This window comes from Anopheles funestus, chromosome X, assembly GCF_943734845.2.
Source record: "Anopheles funestus chromosome X, idAnoFuneDA-416_04, whole genome shotgun sequence".
NCBI classification, from domain to species: domain Eukaryota; kingdom Metazoa; phylum Arthropoda; class Insecta; order Diptera; family Culicidae; genus Anopheles; species Anopheles funestus.
This window is the reverse complement of record NC_064597.1, coordinates 5574373-5598336: the sequence shown is the minus strand read 5'-3', so window position 1 is coordinate 5598336 and position 23964 is coordinate 5574373. Positions and strand designations below refer to the sequence as shown.

Genomic DNA, 23964 nt, shown 5'->3' with positions numbered 1-23964 from the left:
GACTGTTTTTTGCTGCTTGGATATGTTTTCTCTGATGAACTGTAAAAAAAGAAGGTTTGGTCCATTGCACCCATAATGTGTGCAGGAAATTATAAACGAACGAACGAATGGTACGAGTGTTAATGGCGAGTCTCGGTTACGTGAGAGGTACTTTTGTGTTACAGCAATATTCTACAAACAGTTTAATGTGCCTTTCATTTTTGGGTAGAAATCATTTTTCGACACGTTTCGTTGGTTTGTAACGAGTTGCTGGATAAAAGATTAAACGATTTAAAGCTATTACACTAAGCACAACCAGAGTAGAATCCTTGAGGATGGCTATGAAACCAATTCGATTCGGTGTTTGTTTAAAAAAAGAAAAAAACTCTCACGACTCTTTACTTAACTGCCTGTTTTAATTTAATTCCAAAATGTGACTGGCCAGGGAGTAACATAAAAAAGTTGGAAAAATGCATTCGATTTTTTTGTTACAAACTGCCGTTTCGGAACACATTCGAAAGCAATTATTGTACAGACAGGTTTTGAAAAATACCGACACACTAAATCTCAATCTCAAATCGTTTGGAGCCGACCGAAAAATGATTCACTTTGGAGAAAGTGAAGTTCTGCGTATGAGACATGGGGTCCCTACCGTGCTTGATGACCCCGCAATAATCCCTCTAAGATGCCATAAACGGTGATTGGGGGGGAGATGGACTACTATATGGGGGGGGGAGAAGGCAGGGTAAGAGCTGGTGGAAAAGAATTTAAAATTTAAATACAACTTGGCAGTGCGCACACCGTCTGACGTTTAGCGGAAAGGTGCTAAACACCCTTTTGCTGGATCGTTTGATCTTTTCTCGTTGTTGTTGCGCGGGCATTGCAATCGTACGTCTGACGCGGCAAACCGATCTGGCTTCCCAGGCTTCCATAGGCGAGGCAAGAGATTTTTGATGCCGAGATCTAAGATCGGTAACAATACCGTATAGCGAGATGATCTCCAATTCTGGAGTAATTTTTGACGATCCTGGCGATCGTCTAGATATTTGGTAAAATTCAATCTTTTTCTTAGTCAGTGTAATACAACTTCTGGACATTCCGGAGTCGACTTTCGGATTCATTCAGAAATATGAACGGAATACAACGGAGCTTTCAAAACATTGGTACTCAATTCCAATCTCTATTGAAAACTTTGAAGTATACCACTGAAAACAGTGAAAAACCCAGAAGAAACCTGTTTAATATCGAGAAAAAAACTATGGAAAAATTGGAAGTCGATATCTCATTCAATTCCGGCTACGAACTCCAGAGAAATACAGGAGTTGTCCCCAGAGTTGACTTCAAATTAGAATCCAGATTTTATTGGAGTCGAACTCCGGACTCCCAACTCCAGTGTCGGAGGGGATTCATAATTTCATTCCGGAGTTCTCACCACTAGATCACACTAGCCCAGTCTTCTGTATCGTGTGCTTGGAGAGGTGGCCCTCCACACCACCCGTAAGAACTACCATTAAGCGACATAATTTGGATTTCAACTCTTGCGCCAAGTGGAGCTCTTTGTGGGTCCTTAAGTCTGTCACGCTCAAGAGCTTGGAACTCCAAGTTGCCAGGCTACTTGATTGAGTACATACCGCTGCCGGACCACCCTATATGCGTGGTGACGCAGAAGAACTTACTGCTTTCGGCGCAAGAATTGGTGACCCTTCCGATAGGTAATTTCTCCGCCCGTACACGTGAAGCGAATACCCCCGGTAAACGATACTTTCACCGGGCTAAAAGTGGAAATTTAAAGCTCGCCATGTAAAGTGTGAGCATATCTGTAGCTTTCGCCGTTATTGTGTCACCGCAAGGCGCATTTGCATGTTGAATTACCCTGGCAAACAGGTGTGTGCGTGTTTGTGATTTATGAACAGTTAACAATGGCGCAACACGTTTGTCGGACGCCGCGTCTACGGTGGTAGGTATTAGACATATATATAAATGGCGCTTTTTTGGCCCTTTTTTTGGCGCGTGTCCATGATCGTCTAATGGTCATGATAACAAACACGTTACTATCGATTGTGTGTTGTTATCTCGGGGTGGAAGAATAAAAAAAAGCCTAAATGATCGTAAAAGGAGCAAACCAGAGCTAGGCATAACTTCAGTAGACATTATCAGATGTTTAGAATCGCAAACACGGCTTACGGACGCGGTAAAACAATCGATTCCGAGCATGCGGTAAGAATGATCCCAGCTGTCCTACATTTACGCACCGTAACACGTCAACGGCGTTCGCGATCTTTTCACCACGATAAAACAAAAAGAGAGAAGAGAAAAAAAATCCCAGCTGAAAAAGGGGTATATATGCTAACAGCGGTACCATAAAAATTCCACCTTCCAAAATCTTGGAAGCACAGCAAACGCCATCACCTAACCGTGGCCCAGGATTCAAGGCGTAACACGGGCAAGCAGGAAGAAACACCCAAAACAGAAATATAACGATAAACTTGAAGCTCGGGTGTGAGATCTGGCGGTGCAAGTGAGGGTGACATGGAAGGTTTTCCAGCAAATGCTACGGCTACAGCTGAGCAGAAACGGGAGAATCAATTTACAGACTGACACCAATTGATGCATAAAATTTGAATACCTAACATTTTATAGCTCCACCAGACCAATGTGTGTGCTAGGCGCGGGATTTAATTTTTTGTGTGTATGTTTCCTTTTTTTTTGGTTATCTTTTCGCTTGGCGTGAGGGGGGGGGTAGTGAGGGGATGCTGATGTTACCTTACCAGCCGTTTCGCTTCCATCCAAAAATCCCCCTTTTGCGACTGCCACGGTGGCTCTACATGTCAGCCCCGGAGTGTCCAGTTATGGCTCTCGTTTGTTTGATTTATGCTTTACGACGGCAGCGCATCGGACAATCGTTTTAACACTTCCGTTTCTTTTCTCCTCACCTCCCATCCCACTCCTTCTCCCCCCACCCCATCTACATGTACGTGTGTTTGTGTACGCAGCTGGGGGAGGGGGGAGCAGTTTTTATCTTCTTCTATTTTGTAAGGAAAGGGGAACGCAAAAGTAAAATAGTAAAAAGCGTCTAAAAAGCAACCAGAGCTCACACGAATGGCATCCTGGGGCCCGACAACGGTCGGAATGGGTAAACATCAGCCTCGGTATGGACAAAAGCAAAATAAATAAATAAAGCTTACCTCCTGCACATTCTCCACTGGGTCCCCCCCCCCCCCCCCCCCCTCTGGTTTCCGTTTTGCCATCATTTCATTACAGCTCACACCCCGTTAAAAATTAAGAGTAAGAAGGACATACGGTGGAATGTCGGAAAATTGGCAAATAGAAAGCCTCTGTAATAGTGAACCGTCTAAGATTATTTGAAGCAACAATTCATACCTAACAGTTGCGCTTATTCGTACTGTCCTAAGCTTAGCTGAAGCTGAATTGTGTTCGTGCATCGTTCTTTTTTCTCCCCGGATTCTTTAACGTTAGCAAATGAACGACAAATAAGCAAAGATCGCACAATCAAAATGAAAGATTTCTCAAAGCCAGACATGCGCAAAGATCTCCGAATGATATGGCTAATCACCACACAATAGTACCTTCGGCGGCTGTTTGGACTCCAAACTTTGGAGACGAGCAGCGGTCCTTCAGCGCACCAGGTGAATTGGAGGCGGACGAGGAGCTACAGGTGATGTTGCAAGAGTTCGCCACAACAATTCGGAGGACGAAGATAACTTAATATAAGGAGCTAGGTACCATTCCGCACAGATTGAGAAGGTTCGCTAGAACTACGACGCCCTTCTGCCAGAGTTCTCGCGGGCCGAAAGTGAAGGGTGTCTAGACACATAGACTCGAACGTTTTGCGAGTTCTTTGCAGCAGATAGTCTTCAAATTTTTTTTGGTGGAAAAAGCTGTTACTAATCCAGTCGATAAATTCATACATCCCAATACTGAATGATTTGAAATGCAAATAAAATTGAAGAGCGATAAGGCATAAATCTAACAACAAAATCCTGAAGGAAAAAGAATCTAATTCTAGCGTTACATATTTTGTCGAAATATAGGTTAGGAAGAATGTAAAGAGTTGAGAGATCTCTTATTGTGTAGTGCCGGAGGAAAAAGAAAATGAAAGAAAAGTCGTGGGATATTGGTGGAGTTACAGAATAATGCAAATTTTGAAGAACAGGAAGGATATCCTGTGGAAAGAGAAGGTATAAGACTCTTGAAGTTGATGATTATCGAGTGATATTTTGAAGAGTATAATACTTGAAGCGTTAGCCTACATGATCGGACATAAAAATATGTAAAATCATAGGACGTCAATTTAAGAACAAAATAATAAAAAATAAAATCTATCTCTCTCTCTTTTCTCGCTTTCCTGCCTCTCAAGGAAGGAGGGAGAAGTCTCTTCCCTTGAACAAAGTATCGAACAAAGAATCGCAAGGAAGAAATGGATCATATTAGCACATCAAAAAATAGATCAAATCGCTTATCAGGATAGAATGGAGATATAACCCATCCTTTGCTAGTGAGAATCCATTTCGTGATTTTGCTGGAGATTGAGAAAACTTAAAAGACGACATAAAATACATGGGCACACAGCAGTGTGTCCTTGTGCATAGCAAAACAATCTACCTGATCGGTGCGACCGGTGGTGTCCATTTGTATTCGGTAAACACCTTCTTGACAGCCTGCGTCATTTTCTCCTGATCCTGTGGGGCGAGCCGATTATCGTCCTGCTCGGAATCATCCACCTCGACCGGTCCGCCCGTATCGTTGCTTTCGTCCCCGGGCTCCTCCATCATAGAAATTCGCGTATCCTCGTCCTCTTCGTCGTCGTCCTCTTCCTCCTCGTCCTGCCCTTCCTTTCCGTTGTTTAACGCGTGTATTGGTGTGTGGGGCATCGGCGGTGGCGGTAGCGGTGGTGACTGCGAGTCCTGATTCCCATAGCTCGAACCAGTTTCACACGAATCTGCCCGAACGGCGTTGTAGCCTTCCGTTGCTTCACCGTCGCTTGTTTCCAGCTTGATTTTGGCTTGCTTGTGGTTGTCACTATCACTGCCCGGTTCGTTGGCAGCACTGATCGGTTCCAACCCGTTCGTCGTTGATGGTTTGTAATATTCGTAGTTGTTGTTGTTGTTGTTGGTCACGGATCCGTTCGATTCTGCTTCGACCATCGGTTCAGCCTGCGAATGAAAAAAGTCCCGAATCCGGATGATCGAGACGGGGCCCGTACCGGACACAAGCCGTATTGCGGGCGCATCCACCAGTAGATGATGCTGCTGTTCGGTACCACCGGCACTTGACTGATGGTTGGGCATATTGTTGAGCTGCATTACTGTCAAGTTTGATTGCAGGATGATTCGATACGGGTGTTCCTCGAGCAGGCCTCTGCCCTTACACCGTACGCCGTTTCTTTCTCACTTTTTTTACTATTCACACTTCACTTTGGGTTTATAACCATTGAATTAACCAACAAAAAAACACTGCAAGTAAAATGATCATTCGTGGATCATCCCTGTAACACTCACACACTCACACACACATTAACCTCCGCACACTAAACCATATGGATGGCACAATAGAAAAACTTCAGCATAAATCAAACTTCCACGACAGGAGTAACTTCACATCAAAATCGTCTCGAATTCTACGTACGCAACTTACGCCACAACAAACCAGAATGACAGAACGCTGAGCTGCGCGCCTTTAATAATCCCACGTGTAGCATGCGTTGGTTCGGTTGGTCCTTGTCGCACACCGCACCTTTTCTCTCGCCGGCAAAACATCCATCTCGCTTGCGGGATACCGTCTTCTGCTCTCGCGCTCTCTTTATCTGATGAACGGTGTTATGCTTACGATGTAGAATAGTGCGTACGGTGTGTTTTGCGGTGCGTATCAAAGATCTCTCTGTTCTCTTGCATTTCACTCTAGCGAGCGAAACAACACGTGTGCATGCAAGCGGCTGGTACATGCGCTCTCCTATTGGATTAATTCCCTCCTAAAAGAGCATATCGCAATGTAAACATGCTTGAAAATCGTCATGCTCTCCAGCTTTAACAGGTTGCTCATGAGTTAGGCAGAGCGAAAAGCATGCCGATGTTGTGCGTTGCTTTGTTTGTACCATCAAGATTGGTAGAAGCCGTGCAAGCCGATTGGATGATCATATCAACTGCGGCACATCTAATACCCTTCGTTGGAACAGGTTTTTCACGCGGTGTTCTTTGCTAAATGCTGCACCTCATCTGGATTGGTCAAGACTCTTACGGCGCCATCGCTATCCTCCGATTTCAACACCATCTATTTCATATAAGTGAAGATTGTCGGATAAAATAGTTTTTACATGCTTTTGATCGCAGTAAACCGTCTTTGGATTAGTAGAGATGTCCTTCTCATTTGCTCAGATTCAGATATTCACACAAATATCTTCCCCATGGATGCTGGGAAGGGGTAGACCAAGGTTCTCATAGATGCAGGTGTAGTGTACTACTATACGAAGTCATCCTAACAAACCAACCTACTAGACATGGGACAAACGATTCTTTTAAAGAGTAATCCGACTCCGAGACATTCCGGAGTAACTCCGGAGTAAACTTCCGAGTTACTTCGGAGTAACTTCGTAGATTAATCCGGAATTATTATTCTGGAGTAACTCCGAAGATTACTCCGGAGTAGCTCAGTTATTACTCCGGAGTAACTCTGTAGATTACTCCGGAGTAACTCTGTAGATTACTCCGGAGTTATTACTCCGGAGTAACTTTGTAGATTACTCTGGAGTTATTACTCCGGAGTAACTCTGGAGTTACTCCGGAATTTACTCCGGAGATAAATCCGGATGAATCCGGAGCAATTACTTCGGAGTATACTCCGGTTTTTCTACGTCGGAGTCGGAGTCGGGTTCAAGAATCCACTCCGGAGTTCCCATCACTAATGTGAACCGACCGCAACTGAACATGCTAATGTGTTGGTACGTGTATTACTGGCAGTTTCAGTACGAGTAAAGAGCATTCGTATGTGTAGTCGGCAAACTGAATCATCCTCACATTGAACAGAACCCCCCCCCCCCCCCCTCCCTCCTTCTGGGAGGCGGAACATTATCAATGAAAATACAGTAGAACATCGTCTATCCAAGCAACTGCTAACCGTGGACACGTGGAGTCGTAAACCAATGAGTCCGTACCGAATACGAAAAACATTATTTCTGTGCAATAGTTGCACAAGTGCACATGCGTAATGCAGGGCGGAATCAAGCGGTTTGCGCAAATCGATCCATTGTTATCCATTGTTAACGTCTATGTCCCACAGAGCACTTTCGCCATGGCATGGTCAACCCCCGGAGAATGTCGGTTCGAACATCCACACGGTCTTTTGTCATTGAGGAGATTATCACTAGGAGGAGATCACTCACGATTCAGCAAATGAAGCTAGAAGTAACAAAAGATACGCGCCAGACAAATACAAATACATGGAGATAGTTTTCTTTGCATCCCTAAACACACGCACACACACATTAACATTATTACACAGATACAGATCACACACTCTCGAGACATCACGAACGAAATGACACAGCGAAAAAATTAAAATTTTAAATATTTACATCAACAGGCTGCACCTTAATTTTTTGGCGCCGCCATGACAGTTGCTATTGTTTGATTTGCTTGATTTACAACGGTGCTGTAAAATCATCCCCCCCAAAAACGGAGATGTAATGGGTCAGGCAAATGTCATTTTCAGCCTCCTGGTCCAGCCGTCGGTTAATTAAGACCCGGCTAATGGACGTTCTACTGTAAATATTGACGGTGACTAACTGGCAGATTTGGGACACAAAAATTTAAACGCAACTGATGTACAGAGGAGAAGCTTTTTCCGTAAATAATTAATAAAAACCAGTCCGGAAGTATTGTTGAAAAACAAAAAAAACTTTCAGCAGACGCAAAATCGTCACACTTGCGCACTTTTGCAACGTATCAATCAAACCTAAGGGAGAAAGGGTCCACAACTCCACGCGTGACGTTTCATCTAGAAAAAGGGAAAATTTCACTCAGATTTCGGCGCTCTGCTAGAGTGAGATGGAAAAGCGTATGACGATGAAGGAAAAGTGCGCCATTTGCTTGACCGCGTGCGCGATAGTGTGAAAATAGGTAAAGTTAGTGTGAAAGTTATCCATTTCCGTGCTAAAAACTTGCACAATAAAGGGGAAAGAAACTTAAACGATGGAGGTATATAGTTACGGTAAGAGACGAGCGGATTTATTGACCGCCGGTGAACGAAATGCACAATGTAGGTAGGTAATGTGGGGAAAATATTTTCATCCACAGGTCCCAACAACTGGGAGAAGCAAAGAAAACGAATCGCAGCGTTTGTGAAGGAGGAACGATTCACCATTTACATCGGGAATCTGAATGTTGCCCTGCACTGGGAAGATGTGTTCGCCACGTTTCGTCAGTACGGCACAATTACGGATTTTTTCTACCCCTGTAAAAGTTCCGGCCTTGGATTGGGTTATGCGGTGATTGCGTACAAAAAAAAGTTTTCCGCCTTTAAGGTGGCTGGCAATTACAATGGTAGAACTTATCACAATCAGCGTTTGTACGTCGCCTCGACCATACGGACGCGTTACATGACTACAAAGGACGCAACACTGTACGTCAGCAACATCAGTGATTTCATCAACGAAGACATCATGCTGGACTTTTTCAGCACCCGTGGCTCAGTGAAGCGCGTGCAAATCAAATGGAATGTGTTCGGGTATCGGTACGCGATCGTTACCTTTTATTCGCAGTACTGCGCGAAGCTGACGCTAAAGGAATGCTGTGGTACACATCTCGGTGATGGATACCATTGGAATATAACCGACGAATATTACCCGTACAACGATGGACCGCTTACGCCGATAAACTATCGGAATCTTCACTGCATGCGCCAAAAGGAAGGATATGTGCGCATCTCGGGGCTTACAAGCACTGTTACTGAGTCCGAACTGAATGCGCTGTTCCGGAATGTCGGTTGTTACACGCGTACAATTCTGCTGCGTTATGGCGGTAACCCTTCCGGATATGCCATAGCTCGGTTCCCTACGGAAAGGGCAGCTTTACTGGGCATTCGTCGATTCAATAACTTCAGCCGAAACGGCATGACGATGAAGCTGGAATACGTACGAGTGAATTGGGCACCGACTCATTGTGTGAGTATCCCTTCTCTACCGGTAGTTAAACCAATCTAATATTATTTAATCTGCTTTTTCTTTTTATTTGCAGCCTGACGTAAAGTGGAATGCCATACCGAAAGTGCGCTCGAAGAAATAATATAGAGGAATGCGGAGTTCTACGTAGCACGAAGTTCCTCGTATGCCGAATCTCGGTGATGTTCCTTTTTTCATTCAGCATTAGATCAGAACTAATGATAAGTTGACATTGGTGATATTGTATGATACATAATCATTTGATCGATGGAGGAGTTTTAATCATTCCATGTCATCTATTTATTGAGTATAGAGATAAACTATCAATACTTGAAATTTAAAACCCAATGCCCAACATAAATTGTACAACTTTGTTTGTGTATCCGTGGTCAAGAGAAGAAATATAATCGACCATACTATATTTGTTATTTTCATGATTTTCGCATGTGAGGAGGAACCTTACCTGTTAGCAGAGTTTTGAACAGCTTCCTATGTTTAATACCTTTAGTCGAATAATTATGCGTATGAGAGATACTAAGATACTGATTGTAAGTATTAGAGATACTGAGAGAGGTGGTGATCGCAGACTGCAGTAATGTATTCTGACACGGGCACGTGTATCCGGGACGTTACTCAACGTTGGCAATTTCCCCAAAATCATGCGCATTGTCTACAGCGTTGTTACTCGGCGACATTGGAGGCGCACGAAAACGATTTCCGTCTAACGTCAATGCAAAGATATCTTGCAGCAGTGAGCATTTAAAGAGGCAGTTAAATTGCGTGGAAGCTTGAACACTTGATATCTTCCAAGTGCGATGAGTCATACATCCACAATGGTCTAAGACAGTGATGTCAAACTTGGAAAGCAGGCTGGTTTCTATAGTATCTTCATGGTTGCCTAGAAGCTAGAACACTTGATGTCTTCCAAGTGCGATGAGTCATACATCCACAATGGTCTAAGACAGTGATGTCAAACTTGGAAAGCGGGATGGTTTCAATAGTATCTTCATGGTTGCCTAGAAGCTAGAACACTTGATATCTTCCAAGTGCGATGAGTCATACATCCACAATGGTCTAAGACAGTGATGTCAAACTTGGAAAGCAGGCTGGTTTCAATGGTTGCGTGGAAACTTGAACACTTGATATCTTCCAAGTGCGATGAGTCATACATCCACAATGGTCTAAGACAGTGATGTCAAACTTGGAAAGTGGGATGGTTTCAATAGTATCTTCATGGTTGCCTAGAAGCTAGAACACTTGATATCTTCCAAGTGCGATGAGTTATACATCCACAGAAGGTTTCTATATGTAAATCAAACCTACAACAAGCTATATTAAGTAGTTTGACTTCACTGATATGAAACACTTGCGCCTTGCTGAAGTTATGTGGGCGATCATCCACGTAAGCATGATGGCGGAAAGAAAGAGGCATGGAAATTGCATCATACAACTTCTTACCAAATGGATTTCATGAATATTATATTTTTATTTTAGAAGAAGTCTACCAAACAGAGTAATATAACGGTATATATAACGTTCTAGAATGCTTGAAAGTGCAACCAAAATTCCTAGGTACCAGTCAAACAAAGAAATTGAATGAGTCATAAGGTCTTAGTGTTCGCTGCTTAGTGAGGAAATCAACACATACAACCATGGGTTCGAAACAGAAGGCTATGTCACGAATACAACTTCATTATTATGTGCGATCGAGTCCCCTATAAATACCGCATGCTCCATGCGAAATATCCAGTATTTCGCCGATCGTTCAGCTCGAAGCATCTAGTGAAACCTTCAAAAAGTGAACAGTGACTCAAGACAGTGATACAAGTGAAAAGTACCGAAAAAGTGAAGTGTATGGAAACAACTGCTGAAGTGAAGTGTATGGAAACAACTGCTGAAGAAATGGAGCAACACGGAGACGACCCCAAGAATGACCAGAAAAAAGTTTATGGTGAATCTGATGATGAACAACTGGAAAAACGTGAAACTGTGACAAACGAGGAGGAAAACGGTACTGAACAGAAGAACATGGAAACAACCGATGACGATGTGAAGCAACACAGAGACGGCCCCAAGAATGACGAGATACAAGAATATGTGGAATATGATGATGAGCAACTGGAAAACCGTGATGACGATGTGGAGCAACACGGAGACGACCCTGAGGATCATCAAGAAACAGGAATTGTGGAACTGGACGAACGTGAAACTGTGACAAACGAGGAGGAAATCGGTACTGAACAGAAGAACATGGAAACAGCTGATGACGATGTGGAGCAACACGGAGACGACCCCAAGAACGAGGAGACACAAGAATATGTGGAATATGATGATGAGCAACTGGAAAACCGTGATGACGATGTGGAGCAACACGGAGACGACCCTGAGGATCATCAAGAAAAAGGAATTGTGGAACTGGACGAACGTGAAACTGTGACAAACGAGGAGGAAATCGGTACTGAACAGAAGAACATGGAAACAGCTGATGACGATGTGGAGCAACACGGAGACGACCCCAAGAAAGACGACATACAAGAATATGCGGAATATGATGATGAGCAACTGGAAAACCGTGATGATGATGTGGAGCAACACGGAGACGACCCTGAGGATCATCAAGAAAAAGGAATTGTGGAACTGGACGAACGTGAAACTGTGACAAACGAGGAGGAAATCGGTACTGAACAGAAGAACATGGATACAGCTGATGACGATGTGGAGCAACACGGAGACGACCCCAAGAAAGACGACATACAAGAATATGCGGAATATGATGATGAGCAATTGGAAAACCGTGATGATGATGTGGAGCAACACGGAGACGACCCTGAGGATCATCAAGAAAAAGGAATTGTGGAACTGGACGAACGTGAAACTGTGACAAACGAGAAGGAAAACGGTTCTGAACAGAAGAACATGGAAACAGCTGATGACGATGTGGAGCAACACGGAGACGACCCCAAGAATGATGAGATACAAGAATATGTGGAATATGATGACGAGCAACTGGAAAACCGTGATGACGATGTGGAGCAACACGGAGACGACCTCGAGGATCATCAAGAAAAAGGAATTGTGGAACTGGCCGAACGTGAAACTGTGACAAACGAGAAGGAAAACGGTTCTGAACAGAAGAACATGGAAACAGCTGATGACGATGTGGAGCAACACGGAGACGACCCCAAGAATGATGAGATACAAGAATATGTGGAATATGATGACGAGCAACTGGAAAACCGTGATGACGATGTGGAGCAACACGGAGACGACCTCGAGGATCATCAAGAAAAAGGAATTGTGGAACTGGACGAACGTAAAACTGTGACAAACGAGAAGGAAAACGGTTCTAAACAGAAGAACATGGAAACAGCTGATGACGATGTGGAGCAACACGGAGACGACCCCAAGAATGATGAGATACAAGAATATGTGGAATATGATGACGAGCAACTGGAAAACCGTGATGACGATGTGGAGCAACACGGAGACGACACTGAGGATCATCAAGAAAAAGGAATTGTGGAACTGGCCGAACGTGAAAGTGTGACGAACGAGGAGGAACACGGTACTGACCAGAAGAACATGGAAACAGCTGATGACGATGTGGAGCAACACGAAGACGACCCCAAGAACGAGGAGACACAAGAATATGTGGAATATGATGATGAGCAACTGGAAAACCGTGATGACGATGTGGAGCAACACGGAGACGACCCTGAGGATCATCAAGAAAAAGGAATTGTGGAACTGGACGAACGTGAAAGTGTGACGAACGAGGAGGAAATCGGTACTGACCAGAAGAACATGGAAACAGCTGATGACGATGTGAAGCAACACGGAGACGACCCCAAGAATGACGAGATACAAGAATATGTGGAATATGATGATGAGCAACTGGAAAACCGTGATGACGATGTGGAGCTACACGGAGACGACCCTGAGGATCATCAAGAAAAAGGAATTGTGGAACTCGACGAACGTGAAAGTGTGACGAACGAGGAGGAAAACGGTACTGAACAGAAGAACATGGATACAGCTGATGACGATGTGGAGCAACAAGGAGACGACCCCAAGAATGATGAGATACAAGAATATGTGGAATATGATGATGAGCAACTGGAAAACCGTGATGACGATGTGGAGCAACACGGAGACGACCTCGAGGATCATCAAGAAAAAGAAAATGCGGAACTGGACGAACGTGAAAGTGTGACGAAGGAGGAGGAAATCGCTACTGAACAGAAGAACATGGAAACAGCTGATGACGATGTGGAGCAACGAGGAGACTCCAAGGATGACGAGAAAACGAAAATGTGGAAGCTGATGGCGAGCTGCTTTAAATAGGAGAAAATGTGACGAACGAGAAGGAAAACGGTATTGAATTGAACCATCTTGATGTCTCCAAGAACATCATGGAGCCGATTCCAAGGATGGTGAAAGCGATCAGAAACAACAAAGCGAATATGGAAGCTAATAATAAGGATTCTCTAAATTTTTAATATGTAAAAAAAACCTCAAAAATTTAAATTTGTTTAGGTGGGTTCATGTAGAGGGGGGGGGGGGGGGAGAGGGGGGGGAGACACTAACAAAATTCATTAATTTCTTTAATTCGAATAATGTTATAAAATGGTAATAAAAGGTTTTTTAAATTCGCTAATCCATATAGTAAAAAGGTTGTTCGAAAATGGAAAGAAACTAGTTGATAAGCAACAAATTCGGCCTCTTGTGAACGGGTGAACTTCACGCGTGGTAATTGCGTTATTGCGCAGGGTAGGAAGCGAATGTTGGCATTCACTTTTTCCAGATGAACATTATACGTACCGTGCCTGCAAAACAGCTGATGCGTGGGTTAGCTTAGAAACATATATGACCAGCAATGTATCAGAGTTCGATTGTTCCATTCCGAGATTCCATTATTATTGCACTTTATTCTTATCTTACATTATTATTATTTATTTTTAAAGGCTTCATGTTTTCCTACTTAGATATTAATTTTAAGAATAATAAGTGTATTTCACCTCATTTCACATATTTTTTCAAAAAATGCAAAATTTTATCTGTTTTATTTTTTTTATCTCTAAAAGTCGATATCTGATGGCCTGTAGCACCAAGCAAGAAAGAGATTTTATTTGTAGTTGAAGAATGTTTGTAGCAGAGATTTAATCAAACACAAAAACGAACCTAGCACGAAATTATTCCGATATCAGTCGGTTCACGCGATTCTTGCCTGTGGTGACCGTCGGGGCCGATAAATTTAGCTTCATTCATGTTGTGTGAACTCTAAAACGATGGGAAACAACTATGTTCATGCCGATTTCAACGCCCGTTAGCTGTAGGGAGTTTGTTTTCCCAATCAAATTTTAAAATTAAATTTTTATGCAACAAAAATATTTTTTTATTTTAAAACGATGCTATTTCAAGCGAAAATCGAATTTATTCCCATTCCTATTTACTTTCTGAAATAAATTTCTATTATTATTTTTTTCAACATTCAGTTTCTGGTTCACGATATCGGTTTAGGTTCGGTTCAGTTTCGGCAGCTGCTCTGCTCGTTTTCGATAGTATCAACAACTGTAGTCCCGAGTTCATTGGCGTGTTCATTCGGACGAATTTCTTCGCCGGTAGAAAAACGACATTAATAAAATCCGAAGCACCACTAAGGTTCGGGTTGCAGTGAACGTTGGACGCTACGTCCTGCTTGCTTTGCCAAACACACGCTCGCTGAATCAGTTTGGCCGCGAGCGTTGTGCGAGACTGCACGAGCTGGGCCTGGGAAGTACGCGAAAGCAGCACGCACAGTATCCGTTTTGTCTGTCCTGCATACTGTCCATGTCATACAATCAACCGACGTGAAAGCATGTTGTACGGCGTAAGCCAAGGTGTTACACGGTGGTGGGAATTGGCTTTCACGAAGCAATGTGTTGAATTAACCGCGAAAAAATCGCTGATAGTGATGTGTGGTGTTGCGGTGTAAAACGTTAGTGATAAGGGGAAAAAATATTGACCAAGTGATCGTAAATGCAAAATTTAAACCACATCCCTTGTAGTTGGGAACGAAAGCTTTAGCCTCTATTCACAATACGCCCATTCAACTACTGACGGAAAAGAAGAACCAAAAAATCATACTTCGCTCAATCAACTAACGCTACGCTAATCTTGTTCGAACCAACCGATCAAACAACCAATAAAGCCAAACGGGTCCAGTTTATTTTTAGTTCATTCAGTACTTGGTACACATTGGTCTGGTAGTAGCGTATTTTGGGCATGATCGTATATACGCAAGGCTAGACAATTAAACCCATTCGTTGCCTGCAGCTTCCCATTTTGAATTTTGCTTGGTCAAAAAAAAAACACAAAAATAAAATACGCGAACAAACGCTGTCCAGTGCATCGACAGGTGAAACGTTTCGCTTTATGAATTGTGTTGTGCGTGCGTATGTTTAGCTTGATTAGTGCATTTTAAAAAAAAACGGGGGGAGAAAAAAAGCTCACCCCATCCACTTCACCCTCCACTATCCGCCATTGTGGCAACAATGTTCTGGATTCTGAGGCGAACCGGCGCGGTCAACTTGTTCAACTCCATCAACGGCAACGGTACGGCAGCCAAAACGGGGTCCAACAGCAGCAGCAACAACTCGGGTAAGTGTCGTGTTATTGAATAATCTACCTTTATTATTGTTATTAAAATTGGAAGCCATTTTTTTTTCGTTCCTACCGGCAGTAATGTGATGATTATGTGAGCGCGAAATGGGGTGTTATAACATTTTTGTGTGTGTGTGTGTTTTTTTTGCTCTATACCACCACAATATCACTCAATTATGTACTCTTTGTTAGTGTCGCATTATTCTTCAAATATCGATTAAACGTTTCTGAATGAAACCTTCTAAATGGCACGGTATGATGCTTTCCTTTTATGAAAGGACCTCCTCTCTCTCCCCCTTTTATTCCTCTCCTTATATAAAAAAATACTCGATTTAGTTTAACTCACTGGAAATGACTAGATTTGCGTAATATTGAACGGTTTTATATACTTTTACATTACCATTTATGGACATATGGTTGCTGATTTGGGCACTCTGGTTTATGGTCGCAATACACTACCGAAATGTCGTTGACGTTTCATGTTTCAGCAGGATTACTTGCTGTGAAAAATGTGTTATAAACGAGCATCTGCAGTACATCACTCTCATGTCATTGTCAACTTACTGCGGACATTTTGTTTTTGGACATTTATCTTATTAGTTTCCCTTTGCACGAAATTATGTCCACGGATCCGACTCTCGTAGCTTTCTACAGTTTAAACATATTTTAGCTAAAAATATAAAATGTTTTTCAATATATTTTAGGGTGATTGATAAAATGAAGCTATTAGCGATAGTGGATATTATGCTACTACAAATAGGACCAGTCTAGTGTAGAAAACTACACTGGTCTTATTGGTGTACTTCTTGTACGCAACTGAATCCTTTATTACATGAGCGCGTACATACTTAGATTCTGCTGACACTTAACCCGTTTACGTCACACGCTCGACGAGTTTAGTGTGTGCGTTTACAACAACTGATCGGGAGCGTCCAAAATAACCTGTTTTGGGGAAAAATGTTGAATGAAGCTTTGCAATACTTTAATTAATCTCGATTCACAGAAGCCTTTTATCTAAGTATATTCCTAAATATTTTCCATTATTTCCATTATTCCATTTTCCTAGCAATATTCCGATTATTTATTTCAATTTTGCTACTTGGAAGTATACTTGGACTTGTGCACCAGGAAAAATTAATAACTTCTGACATGTCACGATTTATTTTCAATTTCCAAGTGTCTGCAATTTTTGGCATTTTTATGCTCCTTTTTAGGTTTTAAGAATTGGTAGGATTTTAGCAATTTTCCAACCATGGGGAATATTGTTGAGTTTGATGCAAACGTTGATGATACACGTTAAATAAAAGATAGTTTTTTATTGGGCAAATGGGTAAGCTATTCAACATTCATCGATATTGTGCAGTGGACAGTCCGAATCCCGCCTTATGCATGTTTCAGCACATTGTTTGAATTTATCGGTGCTGCGATGAGAAATACGTTCCATGGGATACTATACTTCAAAGAACTTCCACATCACCTGTCACTCATCGCCTTTCGCTGTATTCGAAGTTGGATTCGAGATTCCGTGCAACTGTTTTTTTTCTGTATATTTCTGTTGGGTGCATACATATCGGGGTTTTTTTTTTTTGAGGGGGAGAAAAAACTGGTTCACAAAATGTACGAAAAGCTCTTTGTTCGGTCGATGGTCGGCAAAATTCTTCGAAGGGGCCGTACCGTAATAATAAAATTGTTAATGAATGTATTTCTAAGTAAATGATGGTTTTAATGCAAACTGAAAAGGGCAGCTACAGAGCAGAGTATACACCTCGTATAGGGCATGTAATTTTGAATGTAAAATTTACTACTTCAAGCCACAAATCTTCTCCTTCAATCGTAAACAGATTAATGGAAGAAGAATAAAACAATGATACAATACCAATCCCATCATCGGCCATTCGTTTCTGCTGGAAACTTTGTAACGTTTGTAACGGCAACAAATTATTCTAGTTCGTCACCAAAGCAAACAACGCCCCAAAAAAAAGGGTCCCGCCGGCTGCCTGATTCGTGTGGTGGCACCTGCCTGTCACCTCCTTAGTAACGGGCTTTTATTACCTTATTACACCCCGGGGTGTCATGAGCTATTGGTGGCATGTTTTGGGACGAAGGATACTGCACCACCACGGTCGTGACCTTCCCGATCCCCGCAAAAAACCCGTCCTGCGGTTACCACAAGTAAACAGTGTTAGGCTAAAAATCCAATTTACTGCCAACCACACAAGCTCCGTTCGCATCTTCTTCACTAATGTTTGCCGTACAATTGCTTTGTTTGCTGCATTGGGCAATGCTGCAAGGGACAGCATTTAAATTTAGATTAATTTAAAGGATAAGCTAATAAATTCTTATTAAACGTGGTTCATTTTTCTTTTCCGCTTATTATGAAAATAGTAAACACTACAAGTATTATTAAGTACTCTTGATGCTGTACGGTCCTGTGCGCAAAATGAAATGAAATGCGATATTTTAGCAGCTCGTCGAAAGCTGAGGTATAATTATCCCTCCCAAGATGGGAGTAATATTTTACATTTCCACACACAGCTGTGGGGGCTGTGGGGAGTCTTCCAACCCTTTACATGTTTTGACTGCCGGGTTTGGATGAAAAACTGTGTGAAGATTTTAAATTTAATATTTATTTGACTTCCTTTCTTTTTCTTGCTCTCTCTCTTTTTATTTCACTTTTCCAACAAGCCTGGGTAAAGCATAAAACATGTTTCCCATCGTTAAATGACATTTCATTAATTATGGTTGGATAAGCATTAGTGGCTTAAATCTTACTTCACTCGGAGAAAATATCGTTTAAAAATTAATGACAATCTCTCCGTTGTACTTTTTAGTTCATCTGCAGTACCGCATTCTATTTATAAATGATGTTTCGTCCATTTTATCGACTCAATCATAGCTGATTTATGGTGAAGACGTGAAAGTGTTAAGATTTAACACACGCAATGTAACAAATTTTTAAGACCCTACGTGTTGGAACCCTTTTTGAGGTAGTGATGGGAGGGTCGACCTGAACTTATCGGGTCCGGTTCGGGTCGACCCGTGTATTCAAGTAGGTTCAGTAGGTGCAATGATTCCGATAGGTGGTAGCATATACTCTGACCGATAAACGACTCCGACCTGTCGGTGATAGTCAGACCTTGCCCGGTTACACCACCAGGCCGCATCCATTTTTATTCTTTTATTATTATCATTACTACCTATTTTATTCCTACGATTTATACGCTTCTTTCCCCAAAACTACTAGGCGTCTCCTTCAAATAGTTTTTAGTATAAAGTACCAGGCGTCTCCATCGAATTTAGTATTTAGTATTAAGTACTAGGCGCCTCCATTGAAGTGTAAATTTATTCTATTTCAATTCAAATAAAGTTGGGTCGTCAAGTAACGTCAAGTTAGTAAATAAAACCACAGTGTTATATGGATTGTGGATTTTAGACAGAAAGACGCAAAGACTACATTTATTTCTAAACTTCCTGATAATCAGATTGACGCACCATTTTTATTAGAAAACTTAAATTTCTATACTCTCGAAAGAGCTTTCCTCGAACGTGATGTTAGCTATCTAAATCCAAACAATTTTTACGCAAGCAATGCCCGTGTGCTGCAACTGTTTGTTATCCTTAGCGTCACAAGGTCAGCATATATAGCATCTCCAAATCTCGACCATACGTATCCCTTAGACGGTACGATGGAGACGGAATCGAGCACTAAAGCGAGACTGTGCAAAGTTAAACGTTGAAGACGAACGGTTTCGGTTCGATAATTTCTCTGTTGCGCACAAAGCTGGTCCGAAAATAACAACAAGCAATAAAATGTCGAGCACTATTAACACCTAACGAGCTATGTTCGAGATGTTGTACAATGGTGGCTTTATGCTTTTTTTTTCGCAACCCTAGCGACTGATCAGTGCACATTGAGCACATGAAACAATTCAAAATTTGAACATTTTATTTTCAAAGCTAGAAAATATTATCGAAGCTAGAATTATAAATATATTCGTTTTAAGAAATATGGCATTTCTGACATTGGAATTCTGTGAGGCCGATTTGAGGTATTTAAGGATCTTTGGCAGAAGTCAAATCTCCATAGTTTTAGTCTCTTGTTTCCAATATTTCTTCCAAAAACGCCATTGTGTCATTGGCTGTACTGATAACAGACATAGAACAACATGACTTTATTAGTGAAAAATGAATTTATCTTGCATCAGACCGTAGAATGGATGATTTTCCATGTGAAAGCTTGTCCGAGATTCCTTCGAATAAGCAATCAAATCTAAGAACTCTGAGCTACTTTAGGATACATCATCCGCTTTACAGTGTAATCAACATCTCGCTCGTACTTACAAAACGCCATCATCATGTGACATGTAAAATTAATGCTAAATAATGAATGTAGCTAGATTTCCCGACATGTCTTCCGTAAGTTATTAATTAACCTTTATTTAATGAATAAATTACAAGCCCTACCTAGGACGCGTAGTGCTACTTTACATCACATACAACCAAGGTAAACAGAGGAAAGCTTTCTATATGCAAAAGTCAAATGAGAAATATAAATAAATAAAGGAGAAAGAGAGAAAGGTTACGAAAAATGAAAGCGTAACATAGGTAGCTTGTTATAAACCGACCAATTATGTAAATTAAAAATCTAGTGCACGGTAACAAGCTCTGTTATTTTGTATCATCAGTGGAATGCATGTTTGAATCCCTTTCATCTACTCGTTGATGCTATCCTGAGGATGAAAGTAAGTAAGAAAAAACACACATCAACTGCATGCATGTAACTTAATTAGTTGCCATGAGCTCTATCTTACATTTTTATCAATTTCAATATAAAACATTAAATATTTCCTTTATGTTGTTAACGTGATAAAAAAATCTCTCACATATAATAAAGCTATTATTAAAAAGAAGCTACAAAGCATAAATGCGAGAACAAATTATTTGACTCAGTGATCCTGACAGTCTTTGAAATGCTTCGATTGAATTCCGTTTCGTTCACTCACATCATTTTGCGGTATTGATTCGTCCGATGAGCGTATAGCTGATAACAAATTGCTTACAGCGTTCATTTTAGCAGTTGCAAAATGGGTTGTGTACGTTGGTATCGGTTCATCTAACCGGGCAGACTGCGGCAGGCTAAGCGGAAAATAACTGCTAATCGTTCTTCGCCGTCCGAGCGGCCGAGAACGGTGCGAAGCGTTTTGCAAACCACATAATCCAGTCGTTATGCACTTAAAGGCTCGGGTAGGAAGCAAGTTAGTTGAAAAAAGTTTTTCAATTATTTCCATCTATCTTAGTCATAATTAGGAGCCGGAGCGCGGGCAGTAAATGCGCACATAGCGCCAACCGATCCTTTTGGTGTTTGAAATAAAATTTCAAAGAAGCAAAGAAAAAAAATCAACTTTTACTCTCTATGCTTTAGGATGTGCTTTTCCTTTTTTTTGCGTTATATACACTTCCACTTTCATTCGTTCTTATCTATGTTTAAGCATCAGCATCGTACGTAATAGGCTAGCGCCGACAAGGACTATCAGTTGGTCATGATTTTTAACTGAATTTTCGTGCGCTTTAAATTTGCTTTGCTGTTAAAATGGCAGCTTAGGAATCGCAAATAACTATGGCGGTGTGCCTCTACAAAAATCAAGGGATGTTTTTCTGACGTTGGGTAGCTCAAAATATTTTTACTGCTGGAATAAAAATAAAGCAAAATGTCGTTAAATAAGAATAAAAGGAAATAACTTTTTTTATTTTTTTTTTTATATAATGATACTAGTGGTTTTAATTTTATATTTTATTCACAAATTGCTGTATATCATTTTTATTATTGACATAAAATTATAATATCTATTATTGTTATTTATTTTATTACGTTTGTCTCGCTGGTTTTCAAAATTATCTTCAAAGCTGAAAACCTAACCTAACTTTGTTGTGCAACGAGAGGAACTAAGACTCAAGGGATGAAGAAAGTTGGTAAAAGTATTTTAAACGGTCGTGAAAGGTAAACAAGCATTTCATTTGATGTGTTAATGTAAGAAAAAAATGCGGTATCAAAGAAACCAAAGAAATTAAAATGTGTTTTCATTCGTAAAAACGAAAGGTTTCTTAAATTATTAGTAAACAACATAAACATGTTTTTTCATTTATATTATATAAAATCCGTGGTATCAAACAGCTGAAATGCAACAAGTCAGCTAGCAGCGATGGTCTTGTGGCCGAGCTGTTCAAGATGGGCCCGGAGAGGCTTGCCGCTATTATGCAATTGTAAGGATTTGTCACCAGGAAGAACTACCGGACGAGTGGAAACTGTGAAACTAGTCCTGAATACTGCCTATAAGATTCTGTCCCGAATACTCTTCTCCTGACTTGAGCTCCTTGCCATAGCTTTCGTCGGAAGCTATCAAGGTGGATTTGTTGGAGTTAAATCGACCACCGACCAAAGCTTTACTCTACGGCAGATCCTCCAGAAGTGCCGAGAGCATCAAATCATCTGTTCATCGACTATAAGTTTGAATTTTTGCTAAATCATTAAAAAAAAAAACTAAGGCTATGGCCCTACGAAATTTTTAATATTTTTAATTTTTTTTTAATTTTTCATTCTTTTTTTTATTTAAAACATTATTTGAGTGAAAAGAAACTTATTTCTACCAATTGGCATTAAAATAAATCAATTTAAATTTTTTTGCAAAATTTCTCAAAAAAAACGTAAGGGGTAAGCCTTATGAAATTTTCGAGTTGAAAATTTTAAAAAATTTTTTTTCTGTTTTTTTATTCTTTTTTTAATTAAAAGCACTATTTAAGTGAAAAGAAACATATTGCAACAAATTCCCATCAAAATATATCACATTTTTCAATTTTGCTAAATTGCTCAAAAATGAGGAAAATTTTACATTTTCTCAAACAGGGTATGGAACTTGGTTCCTCGAATAACTTCTGGCACAAACATCTGAGGGCATGGCCGCCCAAGAAGAAAATGTAGCCATTGTTGCCATCTATCGACCACAGGTTGAAGATTGGCGATCCGTTGGATACCGGTCGAGTTATAGGCAAAACTTGGTGCAAAAATGAGAAAAATTTTAATTTTTTTCAATTTTTTGATTTTTTTATTACTTTTCACTCTTTTTTTTATTTAAAGCATTATTTTAGTGAAAAGAAACTCATTTCAACTCGTTGGCATTAAAATAAATCAATTTAATTTTTTTTGCAAAATTTCTCAAAAAAATCGTAAGGGGTAAGCCTTATGAAATTTTCGAGTTGAAAATCTTTTAAATTTTTTTTTCTGTTTTTTTATTCTTTTTTTACTTTAAAGCATAATTTGAGTGAAAAGAAACTGATTGCAACGAATTCGCATTGAAATAAATTAATTTTTAATTTTTTTTCATAATTACTCAAAAAAGGTAAGGCTATAGTCTTAGGAAATTTTTTAATTTTTAGAATTTTTTTTATTTATTATCAATTTTTCATTCTTTTTCTTATTTAAAGCATTATTTGAGTGAAAAGAAACTTATTGCAATAAATTCGCATTTAAATTCATCAGTTTATAAATCCATCGACATGCAAGGCACGATTGTCACTCGTTCTCTCCAATTTCTCTGATTCGCGGATGACATCAGTTGATTATGACGATCTCTAGGTGGTAGAAGAGTTCTGCTGTCAAATATATCTTCAAACAGCTGTTTGTTTGTATAGAAACATTCAAAAATCAACAGTTAATGGTGAGCATCGTCATCATAGCGATTTAAAAACAAAAGTTTGTGTTTTAATTTTGTTATGGCAATTTGTTTTAATATTTTTTTCAAACGACAACATTTCCACCGATATTAATGAATCAGTTTGATAAGAAAAAAAGCATAAAAACGGCATAGCGAAACATCATATCTGCTAAGCGATCCAGCATCGACGACGGTATTACGAGTTCACCTTGATTTTATTATTTTTTACCAATAGGTCAAGGGCATATCTCGTTTCTCGCGCTTAAAGCAGCAGTGAAAAAAAAATAATCCCTGAATGTCCGGCATGTACGAGAATGGACCATGGATCGGCTGTTTGTTTTCCTTTCTTATTTGAAGCTTTTTTTTCCGCACGCGGGACCGAACGGCGTACGTTGTGAAATGGAAAAGAAATAAACCAGATAAAAATAAACACAACCAACCGTTTCGCATCCTAAGTTCATC

General features: G+C 40.6%; 4 protein-coding genes across 6 annotated transcripts in view; 3 read left to right on the top strand and 1 right to left on the bottom strand.

The window, feature by feature from the left end:
• LOC125772463 (uncharacterized) overlaps positions 1 to 5691 on the bottom strand; it is a 46065-nt gene extending 40374 nt beyond the window's left edge. For both annotated transcript variants that reach the window (XM_049444138.1, XM_049444139.1), the window contains exon 1: positions 4603 to 5691. In XM_049444138.1, the coding sequence (XP_049300095.1) occupies positions 4603 to 5303 (701 nt within the window). In that variant the 5' untranslated portion in view covers positions 5304 to 5691. The remainder of the gene's footprint in view (positions 1 to 4602) is intronic.
• A 1580-nt stretch (positions 5692 to 7271) lies between these two features.
• LOC125773629 (uncharacterized) lies at positions 7272 to 9539 on the top strand. The gene is made up of 2 exons (XM_049444413.1): positions 7272 to 9154; positions 9228 to 9539. The coding sequence occupies exons 1-2, from the start codon at positions 8591 to 8593 to the stop codon at positions 9273 to 9275; spliced, it is 612 nt and encodes a 203-aa protein (XP_049300370.1). The 5' UTR covers positions 7272 to 8590; the 3' UTR covers positions 9276 to 9539.
• Positions 9540 to 10702: 1163 nt separating this feature from the next.
• Positions 10703 to 13688, top strand: LOC125773056 (glutamic acid-rich protein-like). Of its 2 annotated transcripts, XM_049444240.1 has the most exons (3): positions 10703 to 11279; positions 11412 to 11501; positions 12744 to 13688. In XM_049444240.1, the coding sequence occupies exons 1-3, from the start codon at positions 11006 to 11008 to the stop codon at positions 13493 to 13495; spliced, it is 1116 nt and encodes a 371-aa protein (XP_049300197.1). In that variant the 5' UTR covers positions 10703 to 11005; the 3' UTR covers positions 13496 to 13688. The 2 variants fall into 2 exon arrangements, with proteins under 2 accessions (XP_049300197.1, XP_049300191.1); XM_049444234.1 differs by having other exon boundaries at positions 10704 to 11501.
• A 1121-nt stretch (positions 13689 to 14809) lies between these two features.
• Positions 14810 to 23964, top strand: part of LOC125773304 (uncharacterized protein DDB_G0283357) — an 85998-nt gene continuing 76843 nt past the window's right edge. Inside the window, exon 1 of the mRNA XM_049444342.1 lies at positions 14810 to 15790. Within this exon, the coding sequence (XP_049300299.1) occupies positions 15685 to 15790 (106 nt within the window). The 5' untranslated portion in view covers positions 14810 to 15684. The remainder of the gene's footprint in view (positions 15791 to 23964) is intronic.